Source organism: Hemiscyllium ocellatum, chromosome 28 (assembly GCF_020745735.1).
Source record: "Hemiscyllium ocellatum isolate sHemOce1 chromosome 28, sHemOce1.pat.X.cur, whole genome shotgun sequence".
Lineage (NCBI taxonomy): Eukaryota > Metazoa > Chordata > Chondrichthyes > Orectolobiformes > Hemiscylliidae > Hemiscyllium > Hemiscyllium ocellatum.
In genome coordinates this window covers 12,375,168-12,400,989 of record NC_083428.1, presented here as the reverse complement: position 1 = coordinate 12,400,989, position 25,822 = coordinate 12,375,168, and the positions used below count along the sequence as shown (strand labels likewise).

General features: G+C 42.1%; 1 protein-coding gene across 1 annotated transcript in view; it reads right to left on the bottom strand.

Annotated features, from left to right (window-relative positions):
• The window catches only part of apc2 (APC regulator of WNT signaling pathway 2), a 116,683-nt gene that overhangs the window by 40,808 nt on the left and 50,053 nt on the right, over nt 1–25,822 (bottom strand). The window contains exon 6 of the mRNA XM_060846576.1: nt 23,602–23,679. Within this exon, the coding sequence (XP_060702559.1) occupies nt 23,602–23,679 (78 nt within the window). The remainder of the gene's footprint in view (nt 1–23,601; nt 23,680–25,822) is intronic.

Here is a 25,822-nt window from a genome sequence, read left to right as displayed (position 1 = left end):
GCTCAGAATGTCGTCAGCATGAATCTGAAGTTTTTATTTTTCCCCTTCCAGGTTGTTAAAAAGTCCCACTTATATAAGTTGCCCTCGCACACATTTCATTCCATAATGGTTCTCCAACAGGGGCCATGGAATTTGTCGACTATCTATAAAACCCATAGAAGGGAGAGCTCTGTTATCACTGGGAAGTTCACACCTCCACTAACAGTGAGTAAAGTCTGCTTGCATTCAACTGCAGTTTTTAAACATAAAAGCATCAATGGTCATTTTTCAATGAAACTTTCAAGGGCCACTTTCATTATCAACCAGTTCTGAAAATGGGTCACTGACTCAAAATGTTAACTCTATTTCTCTCTTCACAAATACTGCCAGACCTGCTGAATTTCTCCAGCAATTTGTTTTAGATTTCCAGCATCCACAGTTCTTTGTTTTATGTTGTCTCATTTGTCAACCTGGTCCTGGAGCTTACAGCTGTGGATGAATTATTGGGAACAAAAGCAGAGGTTGCCAGAAAAGCTCAGCAGGCTTGGCAGGATTGTGAAGAAACTTCAAACTTAACATCTCAGGGCCGGCGACCCTTCCTCAGAGAACTCTGAGGAAGGGTCACCAGACCCGAAACATTAACTTTGATTTCTCTTCATAAATACTGCCAGACCTGCTGAGCTTTTCCGGCAACTTCTGCTTTTATTTCTGATTTACAGCATCTGCAGTTCTTTGGATTTTTAAACAAATCATTGGGGGTTGGAATTCTCCATTGAGTCACCAAAGTACACTTGTGAATACAGCTCACAGCAGAAAGTTCTTTCCTTTTTTACTTACGATTTCTACATTTGTTCAGAGTTGCTGTATTCAAAAAGCTTTATTCCAGTTACATTAAATTCCAGAATAAACAAACAGTTTGCCTTCCAGAAAATACACATTGTTACATATTAACATTGTTAATGCACAGTAAACCATGTCACTCATTTAACAATTACTGAAACATTATTTTTTGCTGTTGTTGAAAACGCATTTTCTCTTCTCATTTTTCAAAGCATTCTTTGAACGTGGGCCCTGCAGACAAGGCCACATTCCTTAATATAATGCAACTTTGTAGGTCACTTCAGGACCTTGGATAGAGGTCTGACTGGACATTAAAGGGTGTTTTTGAAAACTGTGGGATTTAAAGGACAATCCAACAGCTCCATGGTCTTTTTAACCACCACAGTGGGAACTGAATCTCCTCACCTCTGGACTAATCATCCAGGAATCTGAATGCTACCCCCTACTGTGCATGGATCCATCTGCTGCTACATGACCTAGTGAAGCATTTTGGGGACAGTTTCTCACCAACCCTGTTGTATTATTTACTATAACGGAGGAAGCCTTGAATTTAAATTAGAATCTGTATCAAGACAATTGAAGAGGGTTGGAATAGTTAACAGAACCACCCTGGCAAAGTGACAATTCCGCTTCATACATACATTGGTGAAGCTGAGGTTGTTCTCTTTAGAGAAGGTAAGGTTCAGAACAGACTGAATAGATATGCTCAAAACCATGAGAATTTGGACAGAGCAGATAGAGAGGTAAACAGATAGCCTTGACAGGAGGGTTAAGAAGAAGGGTAACTGCTTTAAGGTAAAAGTTAACAACAGTCTTTGTGAGGAATACTTCTTAATACAGTGAATGATTAGGATCCAGAATGCACTGGCCAACAGAGTGATGGAGGCAGATTCAAATATGACTTTCAAAGGGGTACTGAATAATTACCTGAAGATAAACTGTTTGCAGGATGATGAAAGGAAAGTGAGCTGAATAGCTCTGATCAAATGCTGGCACAGAAACAATGGGCTAAACACCCTCATTTTGTGCTTTAACCAATCCACAGTTTAACATTTCTATGATTTTAGGCTATCAAACTTTAATGCAACATGACTTAACCAAAGATTCTTTCTTGGAACTATTTAGGAAGTGATAAAGAATATAGAAACAATGTAAACACATTGGGGAGTGTGCAGAAGTGATTTACAAGAATTATTTACTATTGAGAAACTTCAGCCGTGAGGATAGATTGAAGAGGTTGGGACTGCTCTTCTTAGAGATAAGAAGGCTCAGGGGAAATTTGATAAAGATTTTCAAACCATGGGGGGGCTGGATAGACAGCTGACAGGGAGAAGCTGTTCTCACTTGTAAAAGAAACAAGAAAGAGAGAGCATAACTTTATAGTAATGCACAAAAGAAACAAGGGTGGTGGGAGAAAAAACTTTCATTCAACTGATAGTCAGGGTATGGAATGCACTGCCTAGAAGCATAGTGGAGGCAGGTTCAATTGAGGCATTTAAGAGGGCATTGGATGATTAGTACTATGCAAGGCTATGGCGGGAAAGCGGGATATTGGCACTAGGTAATGACGCTTGTTTGAAGAGCAAGGTCAGGGCATGATGGGCTGAATGACCTCCTCCTCCACCAATCAATGATTCTTTGACTATGGGGCTCCTTCCCATGGTTTTTCAATGTCCTGATTGGCAAAAGACAGCATATAAGGTAGCCATGAGCCGCAGAGGTCAGAAGGACCCTAGATACCTTCTCATACGTGTGAGACCGGCTACCTTCAGCCAGCTTGTGCCAAGAACACCACAATGGGGCACAATGAGCCACTGTCTGGAAAATCAGGCACAGTTCTTTCTCCCAATTGCTAATCAGAGGCTTCTATGCAGATTTGTGACTTGCACACGGCTAGGGCTTGCTGTAAACTCACCTCACAGACGCAGGGCTGGTCAGCCACACTTGCAACCCTGTCCATTTTAAATTAGCTCATCTGACGTGCATTCAGTGGGGTGGGTGCCTGATAATCTCCTGATCAATGGGGGCTAGAGTAACTGCATTTCTATATAATCAGCCTTGAAGGTGCCATGCAACTGTGGAACAAAGAAAACCTGGCTTTATATTGGTTAACTGGTGATGAGCGACAAATTCAAAATTCCCACCAGGGACTATTGAGAAAACAAGTGACTCCATGAGGGATGAGCCTGTCTGATGAGTTTAACACCCAAGTCCCTTTGTGAGGACAGGGGGAATATAGACTTAATTTGCTGCATGGAGCTTTGCCTATCTCAAACCATATTAAGGAGGATTCCAGTACAAGTGGGTTGAATCTGAGCTCTCCAAGAACACATGTCAGAGATTAAAAGGCAAATAATGTAACACAGGGATGAAGACCTGCTCAAAACTGTCCATTGCAACTCTTAATGGAGTCTGGACAAGGCGGAGAATATCAATGCACACAGAGGAAGCAGGGGTCCATTTAATTATGAAACGTATAATGTCAGCACAATAGAGTATAATTATAATGAGGCTGCCTGCCTTCAAAAATCACACAACACTGGGTTCTAGTCCAACAGGTTTATTTGAAACTGCAAGATTTTGGAGCACTGCTCCTTCCTCAGGCAGCTATTGAGAGAATAGAACAAAATAGAACAACTGGTAAAATGGAGTGGAGGTGCTGTTGTTGGACTGGGGTGGACAAAGTCAAAAATCACACAACACTGGGTTACAGTCCAACAGGTTTATTTGAAACCGCAAGCTTTTGGAGACTCTGCTCCTTCCTCAGGCAGCTAGTAAGATAGAATACATTGGACACAGAATTTATAGTAAAAGATCAAAGGGTCATATGTGAATGCATTGAGCAAACCTAGATGCTATTAATTCTTTAATCAGAATGGAGGTGCAGATTTCGATTGATTGATATATAAATCCATGCCCAAACTTACCTTCATATTTTACACAATATTTACACTGGTTTTATTTCCAAAGTAGGAATTTAGAAACTCTATAGACAATCAGTTAATGTAGCATTTTATAAATTCCTACTTTGGAAATAAAACCAGTCTGGGTCCAGGGATGAGACACAAACAGACTTGAAACATGGCCTCACACCTAAAATGCATTGTCTGACCTAAGATGTTATCTTTATTGTATAAAACATGAAGTTATCTTCGGGCAGGGATTTACATATTAATCAATCGAAACCTGCACCTCCATTCTAACTGATTAAAGACTTAATAGCCATCTTGGTTAGTTCAATACATTCACATAAGTTGTATTACCATTTGATCTTTTACTATAACTTCTTCGTCCGATGTATTCTATCTCACTGGCTGCCTGAGGAAGGACTGGGTCTCCAAAAGCTTGTGGTTTCAAATAAATCTGTTGGACTGGAACCCGGTGTGGTGTGATATTTGATTTTATCCATCCCAGTCCAATACCAGCACCTTCCACTTCATTTTAGCAGTTGTTCTATTTTTAACTCAAGCTGAGTGGTTTTCCTAGGCATAGGAAAATTCAGCAGGTTGATGGAGGCAAGATATAAGGAAAGGACTTGCATTTTAGGCATCTCTTGTGCAGTGGTAACCTCTGGTCCCGGAGATCTGGCTTCAAGCCCCACCTGCTGCAGAGGTGTGTAATAACATTTCTAAACTGGTTGTTTTTTTAAATTAAACAAGTACTTGCATTTATATAATGCCTCGCATGACCAACATAATTCTCTAAGCTCCTTATGGCCAATGAAGTACTTTTTGAAATGCAGTCACAGTTTTAACATAAAAATTGCAGCAGCCAGTGTGCACTCACAATGTCGCACATACAATATTGTGCTAAAAAAAATCCAATCATCTGTTCTTTATGATGTTGACTGAAGGATTACTCAGTAAAAGTGGGATTACTCTCCCGAATCTCTTTGAAAAAGTGTCATGGAATCTTTTATATTCAACCAGTAGGCAGATGGGATCTCAGATCATCACTGCTTCTGAAAAACAGCGCCTCCTACAGGGAAGCTTCCTCCCATTCCCACATTGAATTGTCAGCATTAAGTTTTGCTCTAAAATCTTGGAGGTGGGTTTGCATCTGAAACCTTCTGATCTGGAGGGAAGAATGCTACCAACTGAACTCTAACCAGCATACAAGTGGAATGCATCAGGTAAGATGCTTTGAAAGCCCAGATTGTGGGCCAGGAACCTTGCCTCCTGGTCCCACATAATATTCATGCAACTCCTCATGGCCAACATGTTTCTTGCCTTCTGCCTTGTCCAATGTGTGTAGCATATCCATATACTAAAGGGAGAATGGTGGAACAGTGTTGGTGCAGAACTGAATCATCGAGGAGAAAGTGAGGACTGCAGATGCTGGAGATCAGAGCTGAAAATGTGTTGCTGGAAAAGTGCATCCAAGGAACAGGAGAATCGACGTTTCGGGCATAAGCCCTTCTTCCAGCAACACATTTTCAGTTACTGAATCATACCAATCAGAAAGGATGCCAAGTCCACTTTCCAGTCTGTGATGATGTACCTGATCACAGCTAAGTTTCTTATAATCTGTCTCCACATCCTGAGATGGTAAAGGTGGGAGGGATGAAAATAATTAAGCCTGAAGTTTGTGCTGCTGATCAGAGGAGTAGAGACTGAGTGAGAAAGGGATTATGCTTATCTGGGATGGACCCATGATTAAACATACTACAGATACTCAGTATCTCATCTCAAAAGATTAGTCCTTTGTGCAAAAGATTAGACAAAGGAAAGAGAGAAGACTAGTTGAATGGGAATTTAGGTGAACAGTTCTCCTTATAGTGACCTTCAATCTCTGCTCTGGCAAGTTGCTATTTGCCTGGAAGGTGTTTCAAATTCATAGCAGGATGGTGGGCATACCCTTGTCAGCATGTACACCTGCCATTGTGGAGAGAGACCTATGGTTTACCTGCCTTCCCCCTCCAGGAGTATATTCAAGAGCAATGGAGGGGCAAGCAGAAAGCAAACAGCTTTAGTCATGAGAATGAAACAGAACAAAGGACGATTATTTTTAAAGAAGGATTTTATAATTTTTAAAAATGGCATTTGAAGTAGCATTTAAAACCAAGACATTCAAAATATCATTTGAAGTAAAGAGATTAAAATAGGCGCTGTTGATAAAAAGGACACTTTTTTATAACAAAAGAGCATTATAAAAATCTGGAGTTGGATCAGATGTGATTTGAATTTTTGCAGTGTGCAAGTCAAAAATTGTTTTTCATTATGTAAGAGAAATTGTGCAATGACGTTATAAAATACATTGCTTCCTCCCCTAAGATGGTGCTAGCATGTAAAGTACAAGAGCATGCTGTAGTTTCAAGGTTTTCTGCACAATAGATTGAGAATGAAAGGCCGGAAAACAGGATAAAAACAGAATGTGAAAACAGACAGAATTATGCAGCACAGTTATGGTCTGCATCCTGAATTCAGTTGAATAGGGACAAATGGAAATTGATCTGGCACAGTGACTGAGTCCACATACAGGCCGAGCCTGTGTGTCTCTGCTGTCTGGTATCTTGGCAATTTTATTGTCAGAAAGAGGAGAGAAGAATGAAAGAGAGCTGGGAAGAGGAAAAAAATGTCACGACTGCAAAATTCTTTCAATATGAACAGCAAAGACACTCATGCTCCTCTTCATCTATCATGCCATGAACCCTTTGCATTTGACAAGATCTTAAAGAAAAATAACATTATGCAAGACAGTGTTTCCTCAGGGTCTAGCTAATATTATAGGGGGCTTTCAAAGCAAAGCTTACTGATAACAACAATTGTTGACAGCAGTGGTATTTAGGAGGAAGATTGAACCGTGTACAGCTTCCAAGAAAAGGCATCTGGATCTGTTGATGCCTTAACAAAGGAAAATGTAAAAATCAAAAAAGCAGTCACAGACAAGCAGAAAAGCCAGCAGACCCAGTAAGACACTGCTTGTTAGCATGCGGCTAAAGCTTTATGTTTGGCACACCCTAGGGGGCTGTACAATTTGAAATTCCTACCTGGCTCCTTTCATGGGAGCACGGGATGGATTCCGACATCCCCTGTCCTAGTTTTCAGCACCATGTGACCCTGTTCCCGTTCCTCCGAGCTTCAGGTCGAACAATTCCCACCGAGCCTTAAAAGTCCGTCTACTGGATCAACAGCATGTTCCATCCAGACACTCAACACTAACCTTCTGACAATAAAGAGAAACAACAGACTGGTCCTGTCAAGATTGAGAATAGCTGAACCCTCCCTAGCCTCACAGGGAAGACGTGAGGAACCCATGCAAAACGCGACACACACAAAGGAGAGACAGGGTAGAAATTTTCACTGACTCCTTTTCACTCGCTCCACAGCACAGTCCCTCAGCTTGCACACAATTCTGGCACAACCCTTAAGATGACAGCTGAAGAAGAGAGGGAGGAAGAGAGAGAGAGAGAGAGAGAGAGAGGGGGAGAGAAATCATCCACTGCCTGACTGCTACATCCCTGATGTCATCTCCAACACCCAATCACAAAGCAAGCAGTTAATCTTTTCATAACTACCTTTTCTTTTCACCCTGGCAACACAGGGCAAAAAGGCAAAGGCCTGCAAATTGCAATGGCCTAAAAGGTATATTCTTCAGTATTTCAATACAGTATTCATTAGGCAGAACTGTAACATGAATGCAATGGTCCCTTTTGGACTGATGACTCTTTAATTCTGTAAAACATATCTGTGCACTTTCCATCATGGAATCACACCTGGTACCAGCCTGCAATTCTGTTTGGTAAAATATTCAGTGTCTGAAATTTGCATTGAGGGGAGCCAGAGCTATTTATTGCCTTGTGAAGGGAGGAGGGAAGGCAAAATGTAGTTCAAGCATAATATTAGATTTAGAAACAACACTAAATATTTCCATTGTCTTCCTTTGCAATTTGTACAACTGATTTTCTATTCTGTTACATCTGAGAGGAACATTTCTTTGTCACTGCTTTGTACAGTGGTTTCCCCATGAAGGAGGATCAGAGAAAGCAGGCAGAAATTCCAACACTTGCAATAAATGCTTTGAATAATTTATTTCTCTGTGTCTCCCTTTTCCTCCTTTGGTTTTGGGATAGTGGTCCAGGGGGAGCAGTTACATTCCATTGCAATAATAACGTAACCACTGTTCACACATCAGTTTTGACAGCGAGTAGTAGCAGATTATTCAATCACAAAAGGCATCACAGCCAGTAACACTGACTTCCCAGGACCTGGATGATTAATTTTCTCCCAACTCATGGGGAAAGAAGTCAATAGAGCAGAGGAACATTTGGATGCACCGGGCTGGGAATGTATATAATCATATACAGTATCCGGTCAAATCCCAGTGGCTCATGAAATAACAGGGTAGATTTTCCTGTCCTCTGCCCCTAAGACATGTTAATTTTTTTGGATGCAAGCTACAAGAGAAAGGGGCATAGACCATTTCAGCTGAATCTCTGCCCCTTGTAAATTGTACCAGGACGTTAGGGTTGTGAGAAAGAGGGGAATTGAAATGCTGGGATTTCACTCATGGTGTACGTGGCCTTTAGGTGGGGTGGGGTCCCATAACCCCGAATCCTAGTTTAAAAATAAGGGAGTGCCCCATTTGAGGGATAAGGAAACATTATTTTTCTCTCAAAGTTTTGTGAGTTTTGGTAATCACATCCTCAAAACGAGGTGGATGTAAAATCTTTCATTTTGTTTAAGGTAGAGGTAGAAAAGAATCTTGATTACCAAAGAGCTGAAAGATTGTTGAGGATGTGCAGGAATGAATTGAGGTTAAAATCAGATCAGCCACAATCTTACTGAGTGGTGGAGGAGGCTTGAAGGGCTGAGTGGCCTACTCTTGTTCCTTGTTCTTATGTTCCTGATCTCCTATTTTCCTGGAGGAATGCAGACATGTTAAAATCAAAGTTCTGGAAGTGTCTTGGGAAACAAATTGAAGACCTGTGTTGCACTGCTCCCCATCCCCCTGCAATTAGGAACTTAAGATACCAGAAGCATCAAAACCCATAAGCCCAATAAACTATGGTAGAGTTGAGTCAATCTCGTTTGTTCCACCAACTGTAGGCAATGCCAGGGAGAGGCAACAAATCAAACAACATTAATAATCAAAGGCCTGCAGAGCACTGTGGCTCTAGCTACAACAAATGGACTGCAGCAGTTATAGCATCATAGAGATGTACAGCATGGAAACAGATCCTTCGGTCCAACCCGTCCATGCCGACCAGATATCCCAACCAATCTATTCCCACCTGCCAACACCTGGCCCATATCCCTTCAAACCCTTCCTATTAATGTACCCATCCAAATGCCTCTTAAATGTTGCAACTGTACCAGCCTCCACCACTTCCTCTGGCAGCTCATTCCATCCACGTACCACCCTCTGAGTGAATAGGTTGACGCTTAGGTCTCTTTTATATCTTTCCCCCCCTCACCCTAAATCTATGCCCTCTAGTTCTGGACTCCCCCACCCCAGGGAAAAGACTTTGTCTATTTATCCTATCCATGCCCCTCATTATTTTGTAAACCTCTATAAGGTTCACCCCTCAACCTCCGACGCTCCAGGGAAAACATCCCCAGCCTGTTCAGCCTCTCCCTGTAACTCAAATCCTCCAACCCCAGCAACATCCTTGTAAACCTTTACTGAACATTTCAAGTTTCACAACATCTTTCCGATAGGCAGGAGACCAGAATTGCATGCAGTAATCCAACAGTGGCCTAACCAATTCACAAAGACAGCTGACCTCTAACCCCTAGGATGGGCAATAAATGTTGGTCCATCCAGTGATGCCCACATCCCATGAATGAACTAACAAAAAAAATAGGAATAGTGTACTTTAGTTGCAAGATTAATAAAATCTTATTGGACGATAGAAAGAAAGACTTACATTTATTTAGCACAGTACATGAGCTTAGGACAATATAAGTAGTTTTGAAATGCAATGGAGAAAGTGTGGCAGCTAATTTATCACACCACAAGCTTCTCCAGAACATCTGTGTGACAATGATCAAATAAGTTTTGGTTGAAGGGTAGATACTTGAGTTTAAGACAAGGGATGGTCTCATTGAAGCATGCCATATTTTTGAAGAGGCTTGACAGGGTGGATAGTGAGAGATTGTCAGGGAATCTGAAATGTGGGGCCATAGTCTCAGGATAAGGGGCCAATCATTTGGGACTGGGATGAGGAGAGATAGCTTCACTCAAAAGGTTGCAAATCCTCAGCATTCTCTACCCTTGAGATTTGTGGATACTTCATTGTTGAATACATTTAAATTGGAATCTTTGAGATCTCAGTGATGAAAGAGATATGGGGACGAAGTGGGAACCTGGAGTTAAAACCCAAGATTAAACACGATTGCATTGATTGGTGGAGCAGATCCAATGCCTCTTGCACCTATTTCTGATGTTCTTCTTACTAAGATACCAGGTAGAACTGCCCTTCTCTTCAAAATAGTGCCATAGGAACTTTTACTTCCAACTAAGAGAGCATCTCATCTTTGGCAAGGTACCGGAACATCAGACTAGGTTTTGTGATCAAGTCTTTGAATTGGGATTTAAGTTTAAAAACAGCTGTACCAGAGGCATAAATAGAATCGCTGTGCCATAGATACCACATGCATTGTCTTCAACTAAGGTCGTCTAATGCAGTAGAGACCAGGGTGGAGTCTGAGACCTTTATGACTGACAGGATAGACATCAATCTACCAAACTTAACGAACCTGGTGAATTATTTTGAAGGAGTTGACAAATCACAGGTGATCAACAATAGAGCTGTATAAAATGCTGAGAGGTTTTGAAAGGCGAAGAGGGGACAAACTGATGAGTGGGTGTCGTAAACATAGACAATTGGCAACAGAACAAATCCAGAAATAAGAAATAATTCTACAGTTGGTTATCCTCAACACAGTCAAATTCAAGTGAAACCCTGAAAGACATGTGAAGAACTGGAGAGGCATGGTGGCGCAGTGGTTAGCACCACTGCCTCAGAGTACCAGGGACCTGGATTTGGTTCCACCCTCAGGTGACTGTGTGGAATTTGAATGGGTTCCCTCTGAGTGCAATGGTATCCTCCCATTTAGCATCATGGCATCACATTCAGCAATTTAGCTTGTTTCTCTGTTGAAACTGAAATGCAATGTGCTGAGTTATCAATAACAGTTTCCAGAACAGACAACAGATTGGGTTAACACTGGCTGTACAGAGACCAAAACAGAACAATTGGTCTAAGGACTGCTAACCCCTCAGTGTGGCTGAGATCCTGATAACCTGCTGACTCACAGCAAGAGTGACACCAAAGGAACCACAATGACATCTTCACATGTCTACACAAACTACTCTGTCATGTAGGAACCCTCAATCTTCACTCCCTGAGGGAATGTGAAACTAGCTGAGTCATTGTGGAGAGCCAGTTATTGGCTGAATTTGCTGGTCATTAGTGACACTAGGTTCATCTGATCACGACAGTACAGAAAGAGGCCATTCAGCCCATTGAGACTACAGTGATACTCTGAAGAGCATCTTATCCAGATGCAGCTCCCTACCCTTTCCCTGTAATCCTGCATTTCCCATGGCTAATCCACATAGCCTGCACATCCCTGGACACTACAGACAATTTAGCATGGCCAATCCAGCTAACCTGCACACCTTTGGACTGTGGAGGAAACCAGAGCATGCCCATGCAAACACATAATGTGCAAATTCCACACAGCCTGAGAGAGGAATCGAACCCAGGTCCCTGCTAACCACTGAGCCACCATGCTGCCACTGAGTCATGTCTGGGTTGAAGTCCACTACCCACATCCTTTTCTGCTCTCTTCTCAAAGACATATTCAACCCACACAACCATGATCTCCTCCACAGGTAGGAAAAGCAGGGATGTCCTGAATTCGTACCAGAACCACACACTGTTAGCAACAGATGATTGCCATTCGCCATTCAGCCAAATGAGGTAACCCATCCCCCTCCCCCATAAGGAGTCCAAGTTGTCATGGCAACATCCACTTTCACATGCCCGTTCCAGCCTGGAATTCTGGATTGTGATGATGGAGACTCCAATATCTTTCATCATCTGGTTGACCAGGAATCTCTCGTATTCATACAGCCCACCGCTATTGTAGTTATTATGAAATCTATTTGTTTGGATATATTATGACACACCTCCAGGGCAAGTTGGAATTGGACCCAGGTTTCTTATCCCAGAGATATGGTTATTATCACTGCACCATGTGGTTCCCCATCACTGGTATGTGCCGGGAGAATTTGCGAGTTGATGCTCGATGTATTTGGCCACATGATGATTGCACTTTCCTTGGCCAACAGGTTATAGAGTGGGACTTAAACCCATGAGTTCAAGCTCAGAGGTAGAGACACTACCAAGTGCACCAAAAGAGTCCTCCTACATGGAATTACTTGAAAAACATATAAGTTTGAAATTATCAGTCCTAAAATTATAGTGGTCAATATTTTTGTGGTTAAAGGGAAATAAATAGTGTTTACAGTTTGCCACTTAGTACCTGTTACAGCTCATCATAAACTCTTTACAGATTTCTAAACATCAGGCAGCCGCTATTCAGTCTTTCAAGCCTTTTCCTCCATTAATTGAGATCTTAGCTGGTCTGTATCCATTTGCCTGTCTTGGCTCCATATCATTTCAAAATTGTCATTACCAAAGAATCGATGAGGATCAGCCATGATCTGAATAAAATGGTGGAATAGACTCGGGGGCAGAATGGCCTACTCCTGTTGCTATGCTTCTAAGTTCCTATTAGGGATGGGAAACAAATGCCAATTTCACAAGGTTCCTGAGCCCTCCTCCGCCTTTGAAGTCATCAGCAGAGGAGCATTAAACTCAAGTTAGGATGTGAGAGGAAGGGTCTGATTACTTCTATTATTCATTGTGGAGATGGTTCACTGATAAGGTCAGCACATACTGCACATCCCTAATGCCCAAGAGCAAGTCGTGGTGAACCATTCTCTCGAATGTAACTCAAGGGTTGGCTCAGCTGTTTCAGAGTCTATCACATTACTGTATGTCTGCAGTTACATACAGGGCAAGGATTCCTCCAATAAGCTACATTAATTAGCCTGATAGGTTTTGACAACAATCCATTGTTACCTGGTTACCATTGCTGTTACAAGGGTTTCTATTCCACATTTTATCTCTTTATTGAATAAGTTTAAATTTTAAAGCTACCATGATGGAATTTGAGCTCATGCCACTTAGACCATTAGTCCATTAGTCCATTGCTGTAGCCACAGTGTTATTGTACCGATGCTTGAAGTAGCCATGCATAGTGCAGCAAAACCACGTGAATTGATTCAATGACACATAGTCAAAAGTGAGAATTATGATTTCTCCTTGTTACTAATAAGGGGAGGCAATGACCTCATGATGTTATTGCTGCACTGTTAATCCAGGCACCCAGGTAATGTTCTGGAGACCCAGGTTTGAATCCTGAAATGGTGGAATTTGAATTCAATAAAATAAATCTATAATTTGGAGTCTAATGATGATTGTGAATCCATTGCCGGTTATCAGGAATAAAAACCCATCTGTTTCACTAATGTCCTTTAGGGAAGGAAACTGCTGTCCTCACCTGGTCTGACCTACAGCAATGTGGTTGACACTTAACTACCCTCTGGGCAATTAGGGCTGGGCAATAAATGCTAGCTCAGCCAGTGATGCTCATCCTATAAATGCACATTTTAAAAAATGCAGATATTTAATAGGCAGCAGTAGATTGGTAGCTGTTTGAAAGGAGCTTAACAATACAGATGTAGTCATGATGTGAACGGACTGAGGTGGACAAAGTCAGAAGTCACATGACACCAGGTTATAGTCCAATGGGTTTCTTTGAAATCACAAGCTCTCGCAGTACTTGTGCACCTGAGGAAGGAGCAGTACCATCCTGTCAATGTCATAATGCAGCCTGCAACAGCCCTCAATACTATCAATGGTACCTCCAACCTTTGTGTCAATGGCAAATTTACTAAACCACCCCTCAACCTCCTCATCCAAGTCATTTATAAAAACTAGAAAGAGCACAGGCCCAAGATCAGAGCCCTGCGGGACACCACTCACCACTGACCTCCAGGCAGAATACATCTACAACCACTCTCTGCCTTCTGTCAGCCAACCAATTCTGAATCCAGAGAGCCAAATCTCCCTGTATCCCATACCACCTGACTTTATGAATGAGCCTACCGTGGGAACCTTATCGAATGTCTTGCTGAAGTCCATATACACCACATCCACTGCTCGACCTTCTTCGACCTGTCTTGTCACCTCCTCAAAGAACTCAATAAGATTGGTGAGGCATGACCTGCCCCTCACAAAGCCATGCTGACTGCCTTTAATCATGCTATACTTTTCTAAATAGTCATAAGTCCTATCCTTCAAAACCTTTCTGAAGCAGACACAGGACTGACTGGTCTGTAATTGCCAAGGATTTCCCTATTACCCTTCTTGAAACGAGGAACAATATTTGCCTCCCTCCAATCCTCTGGCAGTATGAGGAAACAAAGATCTTCGCCAATGGATTAGCAACCTCCTTTCTTGCTTCCCAGAGGAACCTAGTATAAAACTGGTCTGACCCTGAGGACTTATCAATCTTAATGTTTGCCAAAATTTCCAGCACATCAATTCATCAATCTTGATCTGTTGAAGCCTATTTCCCAGATCCTCAAAGTTCTCATTTATAATAAGGTCCTTTCCTTAGTGAAAACCATAGCAAAAAACCTCATTTCGGGCTTTCCCTATCTGCTCAGACTCCACACAGAAGTTCCCTACGCTATCTCTGACCGGCTGTATCTTCTCCCTGATCATTCTCTTATTCCACACGTATGAGTAAAATGCCTTTGGGTTTTCCCTAATCCTTCCTGCCAAGCCTTTTTTGTGCCCCCTCTTGGCTCTCCTCAGTCCATTCTTAAGCTCCTTTCTAGTAAGCCTATATTCCTCTAAAGCTGTGCTAGATCCTTGCTTCCTCCACCTTACGTAAGTTGCCTTCTTCCTTTTGAAGAGAAGCTCCTCTGTTCTTGTCATCCAAGGCTCCTTAATCTTACCCCTTGTTGCCTGGCTCAGAGGAACAAATTTATGTATCATTCACAATAACTGTGTCTTAAACAGTCTCCCACATGTCTATTGTGCCCTTTCTATGGAACAATTACTCCCAATCTCTACTTCCCAACTCCTGTCTGATAGCGTCATGATTTCCTTTTCCCCAATTAAATATTTTTGCATGGTAACTGCTCCTTTCCCTCTCCATAGCTATGGTAAATGTGAGGCAATTATGGTCACTGTCACCAAAGTGTTCTCCCACCGTGAGATCTGACACCTGTCCTGGCTCATTACTGAGCACCAAATCAAAAATGGCTTCTCCCCTCATCGGCCTATCTACATACTGAGTAAGGAAACACACCTGAACACACCTGGCAAAAATGACTCCATCCAAATCATCTGCACTAAGGAGGTTCCAGTCAATATTGGGAAAATTAAAGTCACCCATAACAAAAACCCTGCTACATTTGCATTTTTCCAAAATCTGCCAGCCTATGAGTTCTTCAATCTCCCTACTGATATTAGGGAGGTCTGTAGTAAACCCCCAATAAGGTGGCCATTCCTTTGCTGTTCCTAACTTCCACCCATACTGACTCAGTAGACAAACCTTCCTTGACAACCTTCATTTCTGTAGCTGTGATGCACTCTCTGATTAGCAATGCTACACCCCCTCCTCTTTGGCCACCCTTCCAGTTCTTTATAAACATTCTAAACCCTGGAACATCTAGCAACCATTCCTGCCCGTGTGAAACCCACGTCTCCGTTATGGCCACAACATCACAGTCCCAAATACTGATCCATGCTCTAAGTTTATCACTCTAATTTCTGACACTCTTTGCGTTAAAGCAGACACACTTTAACTGACCCCTTTGTTTCATCACATGAAAAACCTTCCCAATAGATTCACTACATCCTGTCACTGTCCTATCTACAACTAACCCCCTCTCAGATGTGTAGCTCTGGTTCCCAGCCCCTTGCCACACTAGTTTAAACCCTCCCGAACCACAAGAGGAAATCTCCCACCCAGGGCATTTGTGCCCCTCCAGTTTAGGTGCAACCCATCCTCCATGTACAGGTCCCACCTTCCCCAGAAGGCATCCCAATGGTCTAAGTATCTGAAGCCCTTCCTCCTGCACCAGCTTCGCAGCCACATGTTAAGCTGCACTCACTGACTGTTCCTCACCTCACTAATTCGTGGCACTGGTAGCAAACCTGAGATCACTACTCTACTCGTCCTGCTCTTCAGCTTCTAACCTAGCTGTCTGTAGTCACTTTTCAGATCCTCAATCCCTTTCCTGGTTATATCATTGGTGCTAATATGACCTCAATTTCTGGCTGCTCACCCTTCCCCTTCAGAATCCTGTAAACCCGATTGACGACACCCTGGACCCTGGCACTGGGGAGGCAACATACCTCTGAGGAGTCCCATTCCTGACCACAAAACCTCCTGTCAATCCGTCTAACTATTGAGTCCCGTACCACTGATGCTTTTGTATTCTGCCCCCCTTCCCTTCTGAGCACAGCGCCAGGCTCATTGTCAGAGAACAGACAGCTATGGCTTTCCCCAGGTAGGCCATCCCCACCAGCAGTATCCAAAATGGTATACTTATTGCTGAGGGGAACGGCCACAAGGGATCCTTGCTCTGACTGTTGGTTCCTTTCCTCCCCATGACTGTAACCCAGCTGTCCTTATCCTGTGTCTGAGGAGTCTCCACCTCCCTGTACATCCTCTCAATTTCCCCCTCAGCCTCCCGAATGATCCACAGTTCATCCAGCTCCAGCTCCAGTTCCCTAACTCGGTTTTCGAGGAGCTGGAGTTGGGTGCACTTTCCACTTTCCTCTGCAGAGACATGTACAGAGCTGGCCTGAAAAATGGTAGATGGAGTTCAATCTGGATAAATGTGAAGTGATGCATTTTGGAAGGTCAAAATTGAATGCTGAATATAGGATTAAAGACAGGATTCTTGGCAGTGTGGAGGAACAGGGGGGGATCCTGTTGTTTAAGTGCGTAGATCGCTCAAAGTCGCCACCCAAGTGAATAGGGTTGTTAAGAAAGCATTTAGTGTTTTGGCTTTCATTAACAGGGGGATCGGGTTTAAGGGCCATGAGGTTTTGCTGCAGCTCTACAAAACCCTGGTGAGACCACACTTGGAATATTGTGTCCAGTTCTGGTCACCCTATTATTGGAAACATATGGAGGCTTTGGAGAGGGTGCAAAGAAGCTGCCTGAACTGGAGGGCTTGTCTTACGAAGAGAGGTTGACTGAAATCAGACTTTTCCCTCTCGAGAGAAGGAGGAAGAGAGGTGACCTGATCGAGGCATACAAGATAATGAGAGGCATGGATAGAGTCGATAGTCAGAGACGTTTCCCTAGGGCAGATTGACTGGCACGAGGGGTCATAGTTTTAAGTGTTAGGGGGAAGGTATAAAGGAGAAGTCAGAGGTAGGTTCTTTACATAGAGAGTTGTGAATGCATGGAATGCGTTGCCAGCGGTGGTGGTGGAAGCAGAGTCATTAGGGACATTTAAGCGACTGCTGGACATGCACATGGACAGCAGTGAATTGAGGGGTGCGTAGGTTAGGTTATTTTATTTTAGATTAGGAATAATCCTTGGCACAATATAGTGGGCTGGAGGGCCTGTTCTGTGCTGTGCTTTTCAATGTTCCTTGCTGGACTATAACTTGGTGTCATGCGACTTGTGACTTAGTACAGATGTCATGTATGAAATCATACCTGTGTTTACCTTCGAAGCCAGTAATGTTATTTCTTTGAAAGATTGCAATTGCCTGGTTGTATTTGACCTGGTATTTTGTGCTGTTTTGTGTCAAAATAATCTTTATTACTGACACTAAAACCAGAAAATATTATTTATGTAGTGATGAAATGAAATTTCAACAGCTGCTCCAAATAACTTGTCAGCTGTAAAGATCGTCAAGTTGCGATAGCGCTTCTTTGAAAGCACAAACAAATCACTCTCATTCATAATTTCATGACTCAGAAATAGTTTCTGTTTCATTTTATCCCAGAATTTTTCACATGCTTCTCACATTTAATTTTCCCACACCATTCCGTAATCAAAATGATGGTATGAAATCCTACTTGTAAAATTCTGATTTTCTTGATCACATCCACTGTCCATCGTGCCTTCAATTCCCTAAACCCTGACCTCTAGAATTTCCTCCCTATCTCTTTCCACCTTGGTCATTGTGATATAAAGTTTGGACCTTTAATTTTCAATTCTGTCACCTGATTTAATAGCAGGGACTTTCATGGACTGCAGTTATTTGAAAAAGGGACAATAACTCTGGTATAGAATGATGCACAGGTTGACCACATTTCATGAGACCACCATGAACTCGACATAAATTAGCCTGAGGTGAAATTGGCACAGACAGCCTCACCCAGGGCATCTCATAACTTCAAAGCATTATCTGGGCCGACATGATACCAATTGTTAAAGGTCACTTGAGAACGTAACTTTTAAATGTTCTGCGATTTACATAGGAAAGAATTGAAACCAACATGTTCATTCTAAAAGATGAGAGACTTAACAAACAATCCAGGTCTTTTTCAATAAATAATTTCAGTTACATCACACTGTAAACTTTTGCTATAAATTCTGTGTCTTACGATCTTATACTCCACAACCACCTGATGAAGGAGCAGCGCTCCAAAAGCTAGTGCTTCCAAATAAATCTGTTGGATTATAACCTGATGTTGTGTGATTTTTAACTTTGAGGTGAAATTAATATCTTTCCCCAAGCCAATAAAACCAGTCAAACCCTCCCGGAGAGGTGTGGAAAGGTCCTAATAACCTGACTGATTGCAACTTCATGAGAATTTTCACATGTTGGACATGAAAGGGAGACTGCAGATAGAATACACAACAGGTTGCAACTCAAGGTTTTTTTTGGAAATAGGTGAAGGAGATTGAAATTGATTGCCAAATGAAACATGATGAAGAAGGCTCTCTCTCACTGTGTCTCTCAAGGAGAAAAGTCAGTGACAAGATTGAATAAAAAGAGACATGGACTCATACAGTACAGAAACAGATCCGTCAGTTCATGCTGAACATAATCCCAAACAACCTAGTCCCTACCTGTTCCTGGCCCACATCCCTCCAAAGTCAGAAGTCGCATAACACCAGGTTATAGTCCAACAGGTTTACTTCAGCAAGTTGACTTCACCTGACGAAGGGGCAGTGCTCCAAAAGCTTGAGATTTCAAATAGACCTGTTGGGCTATAACCTGGTGTTGTGTGACTTCTGACGTTGTCCACTCCTGTCCAACACTGACACTTCCACATCATATACCTCTAAATCTTTGCTATCCAAATGTCTTTGAAAGTTGTAATGGTACCCATATCCACCATGTCCTCAGGACGTTAATTCCACAGATGAATCAACCTCTATGTAAAATATTTGCCCCTTATATCTTTTTTAAATCACTCTCCTCTCACCTTACAAATGTGCCACCTTATCTTGAAATTTCCCATTAACTCTGTCTGGACCCCTCATTATTTTAGAAACTTCTCAAGTCACCTCTCAACCTCCTACTCTGCAGTGAAAAAATTCACAGCCTATCCAGCCTTTCTTTATTTCTCAAACCTTCTGTACCTGGCAACATCCTGGTAAATCTTTTCTGAACCCTCCCCAGTTTAATAATTTCCTTCCTATTTCTGGGTGACCAGAACTGGACACAGTATTCCAGAAGAGGCCTCACCAATGTCGTTTTGAGTTCTTGATAAGACCAACATGCTGTACTGCTGACAGTCAGAAAAATCAACCGCAGTCTGTGTGCGTGTTGTGCGCATGTGTGGTGTGTACATTTATGTTGTGAGTGCACAGTGCATGTGTATACATGTGCGTGTGTGTGCACTTGTGTGAGTATATGTGTGAGAGAGAGTTTATGAGTGTGTGTGTATACTCAAAGGATGTACGCTTGACATTGCTTATTAGCATGTAATAAAATTGATCTTCTTAAGTTCAATGTAAGCTTGCAATTGGCTCCTTACTACAACAGTAAAAAATCTGGAAGAAGATATAACCATGAACCTCAGTTGCAGCCCATTAGTGAGGTTGAAGGAAGGTGAGTTGATACACCCATCCTCACCAGGGCACTCCTTTCGAAAGCCCTTCACAAACTGAAGGTGACAACCCTCTTTATGGAGTGGGTCAGGAATAGAGGATGAGGTCACATGGTCACTACAACTGGCACTAAGGCCCAGGCAGCAAAATCTGGTCTCCGGAGTGTGGATTTGGGTATTAATCTGGATTGTCCCTTTCAAGTCATTAATCAAATACCATCCAGGTACTGTGCACACAACTGCTTATAAGTTAGCAAGGATGAAATAACTAGCTTTCTTTTTTCCTGTTATGTTGCCTTTGTGCCAGTGACAAACTGCAGTGTCTGAAGTAGCTACACTACATTAGCTACAGGACTTTGAAATATATCCATCAGATCGCCCATGATTCTGATGCAAGGACGATGACATGAAATGTTAACTCTGTCTTCTTATTCACAGTACATAAGAGATTACTAGGATAACAATTTGAGCTTGCTTCTCCATGCAGTGTCCAATACAGTAATTTGTAGGGCCAGAGGGAAGAATTTGGTAAGATGTTCATATGAAATGTTCTTCAAGACAGCACAATATTTTGTTTGACTATTGATAACTAAATAACACATTTTTAAAAAATAATAATGATAGTGGGTTACAAACCACTCTGCCATGCATGTTATAGTATGGAGCTCCAACTCTCTTCCTATGATATGGCTGGCCAGAAATCTCTCCCATTCTTAACGTCTGGCTTTGAGTGTTGGATAGAATTGAAGGTTGATAGTCAACCTGTTTGTTCATGCTATAAATGTTAATTCTTTGTCCTACTGTGCGGACCTCTGAGATACTTGTGTGGCAGCAGATTCCAGAAGTGAAAGCCAATATGTTGCTATGCCAATCAACTTAGAGGGAACGTTGGTCATGAATAGATTCGCCTTGACCATCGAATCTTGGATTAGGACTCAGCCTTCTGACTCAGAAGCAGTCACACTGCTACAGAAGCTTCCTATATTATTAGAAATTAGACATAATTTAAGAAATGTCTCACAATTAGCATGTTGGGAAACCTCAGGTCTACAACATAAATGGAAATGGAGAAGCATAGTCTTCAACCAACAGCCAATGCCTGTGTGGAGTTTTCACATTCTCCCCTTGTCTGCGTGGGTTTCCTCCGGGTGCTCCAGTTTCCTCTCACAATCCAAGGATGTGCAGGTTAGGTGAACTAGATTAGATTAGATTACTTACAGTGTGGAAACAAGTCCTTTGGCCCAACGAATCCACACCAACCTTCCGAAGCGCAACTCACTCAGACCCATTCCCCCACATTAACACTATGGGCAATTTAACATGGCTAATTCACCTAACCTGCACATCTTTGGACTGTGGGAGGAAACCGGAGCACCTGGAGGAAACCCACGCAGACACGGGGAGAATGTGCAAACTTCACACAGGCATTGGCCATGCCCACAGTGTCCAGAGATGTATAGGTTAGGTGCATTAGTCAGGGATAAATGTAGTGTATGGGAACTGGCCTGTGTGTGTTACTCTTTGGAGGGTTGGCGTGGATTTATTGGGCCGAAGGACCTGGTTGCACACTGTAGGGATTCTAATTCTAATCCACAGAGTTTGTTGGCTGCCATTTTGCACCTGACAGGAGATGACACGTCCATGAAAATTTCAGGAAAATTCATTTCAAGGTTAAAAAAATTATGGAAAAATAGTGAAGAGTGTGGATGAACTGAGGTATCTCAGAATTCAAATACACCTTCCCTAGAAATCCAAATGCAGATAGCTAAAGCCATTTTAGAAAGGCCAATAACAGTATGCCCTTCATAAATGGGGCACATTGTACTGTGAAAACATGATTAATGTACCTTCAGGTTAGGATGTGCTATGTGGAATTTCTTCCCACAGATGCTGCCAGAGCTGCTGAATTTTGTCAGCAATTCCTGTTAACATTTCAGATCTCCAGGATCCTGCAGTATTATTTATATTAATATGGAATGTGGAACACCTCAGTATCAGAAGGACATTATAGCCATAGGAAGTGCACAGAGTATTTTTACCAAAATTGTGCCAAGGATGGGAAACTGTCTTCATTGAGGAAACAGTTGAAACATAAGCCTCAATTTTGAAATTCTCATCCTTATTTCCAAATCCCAAACTGGCCATACCCCTCCTTATCACTGTTTTACTGCCTCCCATGATCTCTCTGCATTGTTTCAACTCTGGCCTCACTAGCATCCCCAACTTAATGGCCTGGACAATCCCAGCTAGAGTAACACTGAAAAAGCTCAACACCATCCAGGTCAAAGCAATCCACTTGATTAATACTCCAGCTGCCACCTTAAACATTCACTCCCTCCACCAGCAATGCATAGTGGCAGCAGTGTGTAACATCTACAGAAAGTACTCATTAAGACTCCACATTGTGTCTGTGCCTTCAGCTGCTTAAGCCCAAAGCTTAAGGGCAGCAAGGTGGCTCAATGGGATCTGGGTTCGATTCTAGCCTCAGGCGACTGTGTGGAGTTTGTACATTCTCCCTGTGTCTGCATGGGTTTCCTCCCATAGTCCAAAGATGTTCAGGTTAGGTGAATTGATCATACTAAATTGCCCATACTGTTGAGGGGTGTATAGGTTAGGTGCATGAGTCAAAGAAATCTGGATGGGTTACTCTTTGGAGGGTCAGTGTGGACTTGTTGGGCCAAATGGTCTGTTTCACACTGTCAGGATTCTATCATTATATAAAAGCTCTGGAATTCTTTCTTTGCTTCTGTGAATTTCTCTCCTCCTTTTATGGACTTTCTTCAAAACCTACCTGGCTTAAGGTCACCTCTCCCGATACCTCCTTACGTGGCTCAGTGTCAAACTGTATTTGGTGCTGGCTCTATGAAGCAGCTGGAATTTTTCATTTTAAATCATGGTAAAGCCACTATAGAAATTTAAGTTGTTGTAGCACTTATTGGGTTTAGCGATCTATTATTGACACTAGAACATAAATGGAGATTTAATGAAGAATTTCAATAGTTTGCATTGGAGAAAATATTTCCTCTGATTAGTAGATCTGTATCTTTGCAAATTTGTTAAAAAGTCCCAAATTTATTAGTCCAGCTGTCCTTAATAACGGTGCAAAAATCATCAATTTTGATTTTAAAAAATTACTTTAGGGTATCAAAGACATGACCAAGAAACTTATGTTAGAACGTCTACATGTTGGGAAAGCAGTAGACAAAAAGTGCATGTGGAATATTTATGTTCTAGATGTAAAACAGTGCACACAATTGTAACCCAACAAAAACATTTACATAAATTCAGCTATTATGTGGTGGATCCCCGGGTTACAGGGAACAAATATAATGTTCCTTCAGATTCCCATCTCATAAAAGCCTTCAGCATAAGTCGTCTAAAAAGGACAACAGAGCTAAAAATATTATGCCACAGGGTGGGAAAGTACTTTTACAACTCTCACAAAGTATAGTCTAATGAACAATGTGGTCAGTGAATTAAATTCTCAAATTCAATCTCCAGTTTCGGTCTGTGGGACATAAAACATTCCAGTTGTGTATCTGAGGTAGGTAGAGTTTTAATTGAATTAAAAAGTCTTGTTATTTATGTGCAACTTTTAGCTTTTACATATTACTTTGTGATAAGCCATATAAACTGTCGCAATGTCTTTGAATCTGACCTCTGTCTCTTTCTGATGCGCTTTCTGCTGGAACTGAAGAATTTCCTTTTCAATTTGTTGGATCCGGTTCATTCGCATCTGTCAGGGAAAAAAAAGCATAAATCAAAGAGCTTGTTTATTCAGTGAACCAGAGGTCATAGACCAGAGAGTTAGTCATTATTAGCTTCAGTTAGAATTGGCACATCAGCTGCAAAGAGATGCAATAGCCAGAGCTAAGACTCATTATGTATTGTCATCCAGTAATCGCTGCTTCTGAACATTCAACTGCATTGGGAAATGCTGGCTACAAAATAACATTATGGATAACAGTGAAGCCATATAAATACTGTGGTTACAAGAACAGGTCAGAGACTAGGAATTCTGTGGTACACCATTTCCTTCCTGACTTCCCAAACCCAATCTACCATCTACAAGGCTCAAGTCAGGAGTGTTTTGGAATACTTCCCACTTGACATGATAATTGATAGTTCAAATAACATTCAAGATGCGCAACACCAACTGGGTCAAAGCAGTCCACTTGATCAATTCTCCAATCGCCACCTTAGGCATTTACAATGCACAGTGACAACACTGTGTACCATCTATAGAAATTGCTGCTGTAACTCATAAGGGCTCCACCGCTCTCCCAGAAGGACGAGGGAAGCATTTGTGGTCACCTCCACACCTCCAAGCTCCCCTCTGAGCTGCACACCATTTGAATTAAAACTCTGTTGCTATTCCTTCACTTTTGTTAGGTCTAAAAACCTGCAACTCTTAACAGAACTTTATGCACCTGGGCTGCGGTGGTCCATCTTCTGAAGGGCAATCAAGGATGAGCAACAAATGCTGATCTGGATAGAGACTCTACATCAGGCGACATGGTGGATCAGTTGTTAACACTGCAGCCTCACAGTACCAGGGAACCGGGTTTGATTCCAGCCTTGGGCAACTGTCTGTGTGGAGTTTGCACATTCTCCCTATATCTGCATGGGTTTGCTTTGGTTTCCTCCCACAATTCAAAGATGTGCAGGTTAGGTGGATTGGCCATGCTAAATTGCCTGTAATGTTCAGTGCATTAGTCAGGGGAAATTAGAGAAATAAGGGAATTTGTCAGGGTGGGTTACTCTTTGGAGGGTCGGTATGGACTTGCTGGGCTGAAGGGCCCGTTTCCACACTGTAGGGATTCTAAGTCTTAAAGTACTCAAATACCAGGTATGAATTTTAAAAGACAGTACAAGTAAGAGCCTTTCATACCATCACTATTCCCAGTCATGATTTGGAGGTGGCGGTGTTGGACTGGGGTGTGCAAAATTAAAAATCACAACACCAGATTGGACTATAACCTGGTGTTGTGTAATTTTTAACTTTGTATTCCCAGAGGGAAAGTATTACCAATCCCTATCACTTCCCCACCACCCCAATAAATCACTGTTTAAGTGATTGGAATTAGTTTACTTTGTACTTTGGAACTATTCCCACTCACACGACTCACACAGAGTCCCTCACTAGGGATTCTATTAACTTACTGCACTTTGCTGGAGAAATCACTTTCAGTTTTGGGAGACTTCTTAAATACATTTGTTTGCTTGTTGGTTTCTTTTATTCATTCATGGGATGTGGGCATCACTGGCTGGGCCAGCATTTATTGCCCGTCCCTAATTGCTCAGAGGGCAGTTACAGTCAACCACATTGCTGTGGGCCTGGAGTCACGTGTAGGCCAGATGAGGTAAGGATGGCAGTTTCCTCCCCTAAAGGACATTAGTGAACCAGATGGGTTTTTCCAACAATTGACAATGGTTTCATGGTCATTATTAGACTCCTAATACGAGATTTTTTTTTTGATTTCAAATTCCATCTTCTGCTATGGTGGGATTCATACACAAATTCCCCAGAACATTACCTGGGTCTCTGGATTTAGGGACCAGTGATAGTTCTGTGAAATATACCATTGACTTACCTGAAAAGTGTCTTTATCTTTCCAAACTGATACAAATTGAGTTCAGGATTTTGAAGTTGCTCTCAACAATGTAAATTAATTATACAAGTATTGGGCAGCAATGTTTGCAGTTTCAATAATAAACTAAGGCTGAAGAGTCAACTACCATTTTCCTGAGCAGGATGAAAGCTGACAATTTGCTAAAAGTGGACTTTTCTGTGGGCAACAGCTGCTGTGTGACATTGTAAACCCACAGCAACTAATCACCAGAAGGAAACAACCAGTAAGACTGGTGACTGAAACATA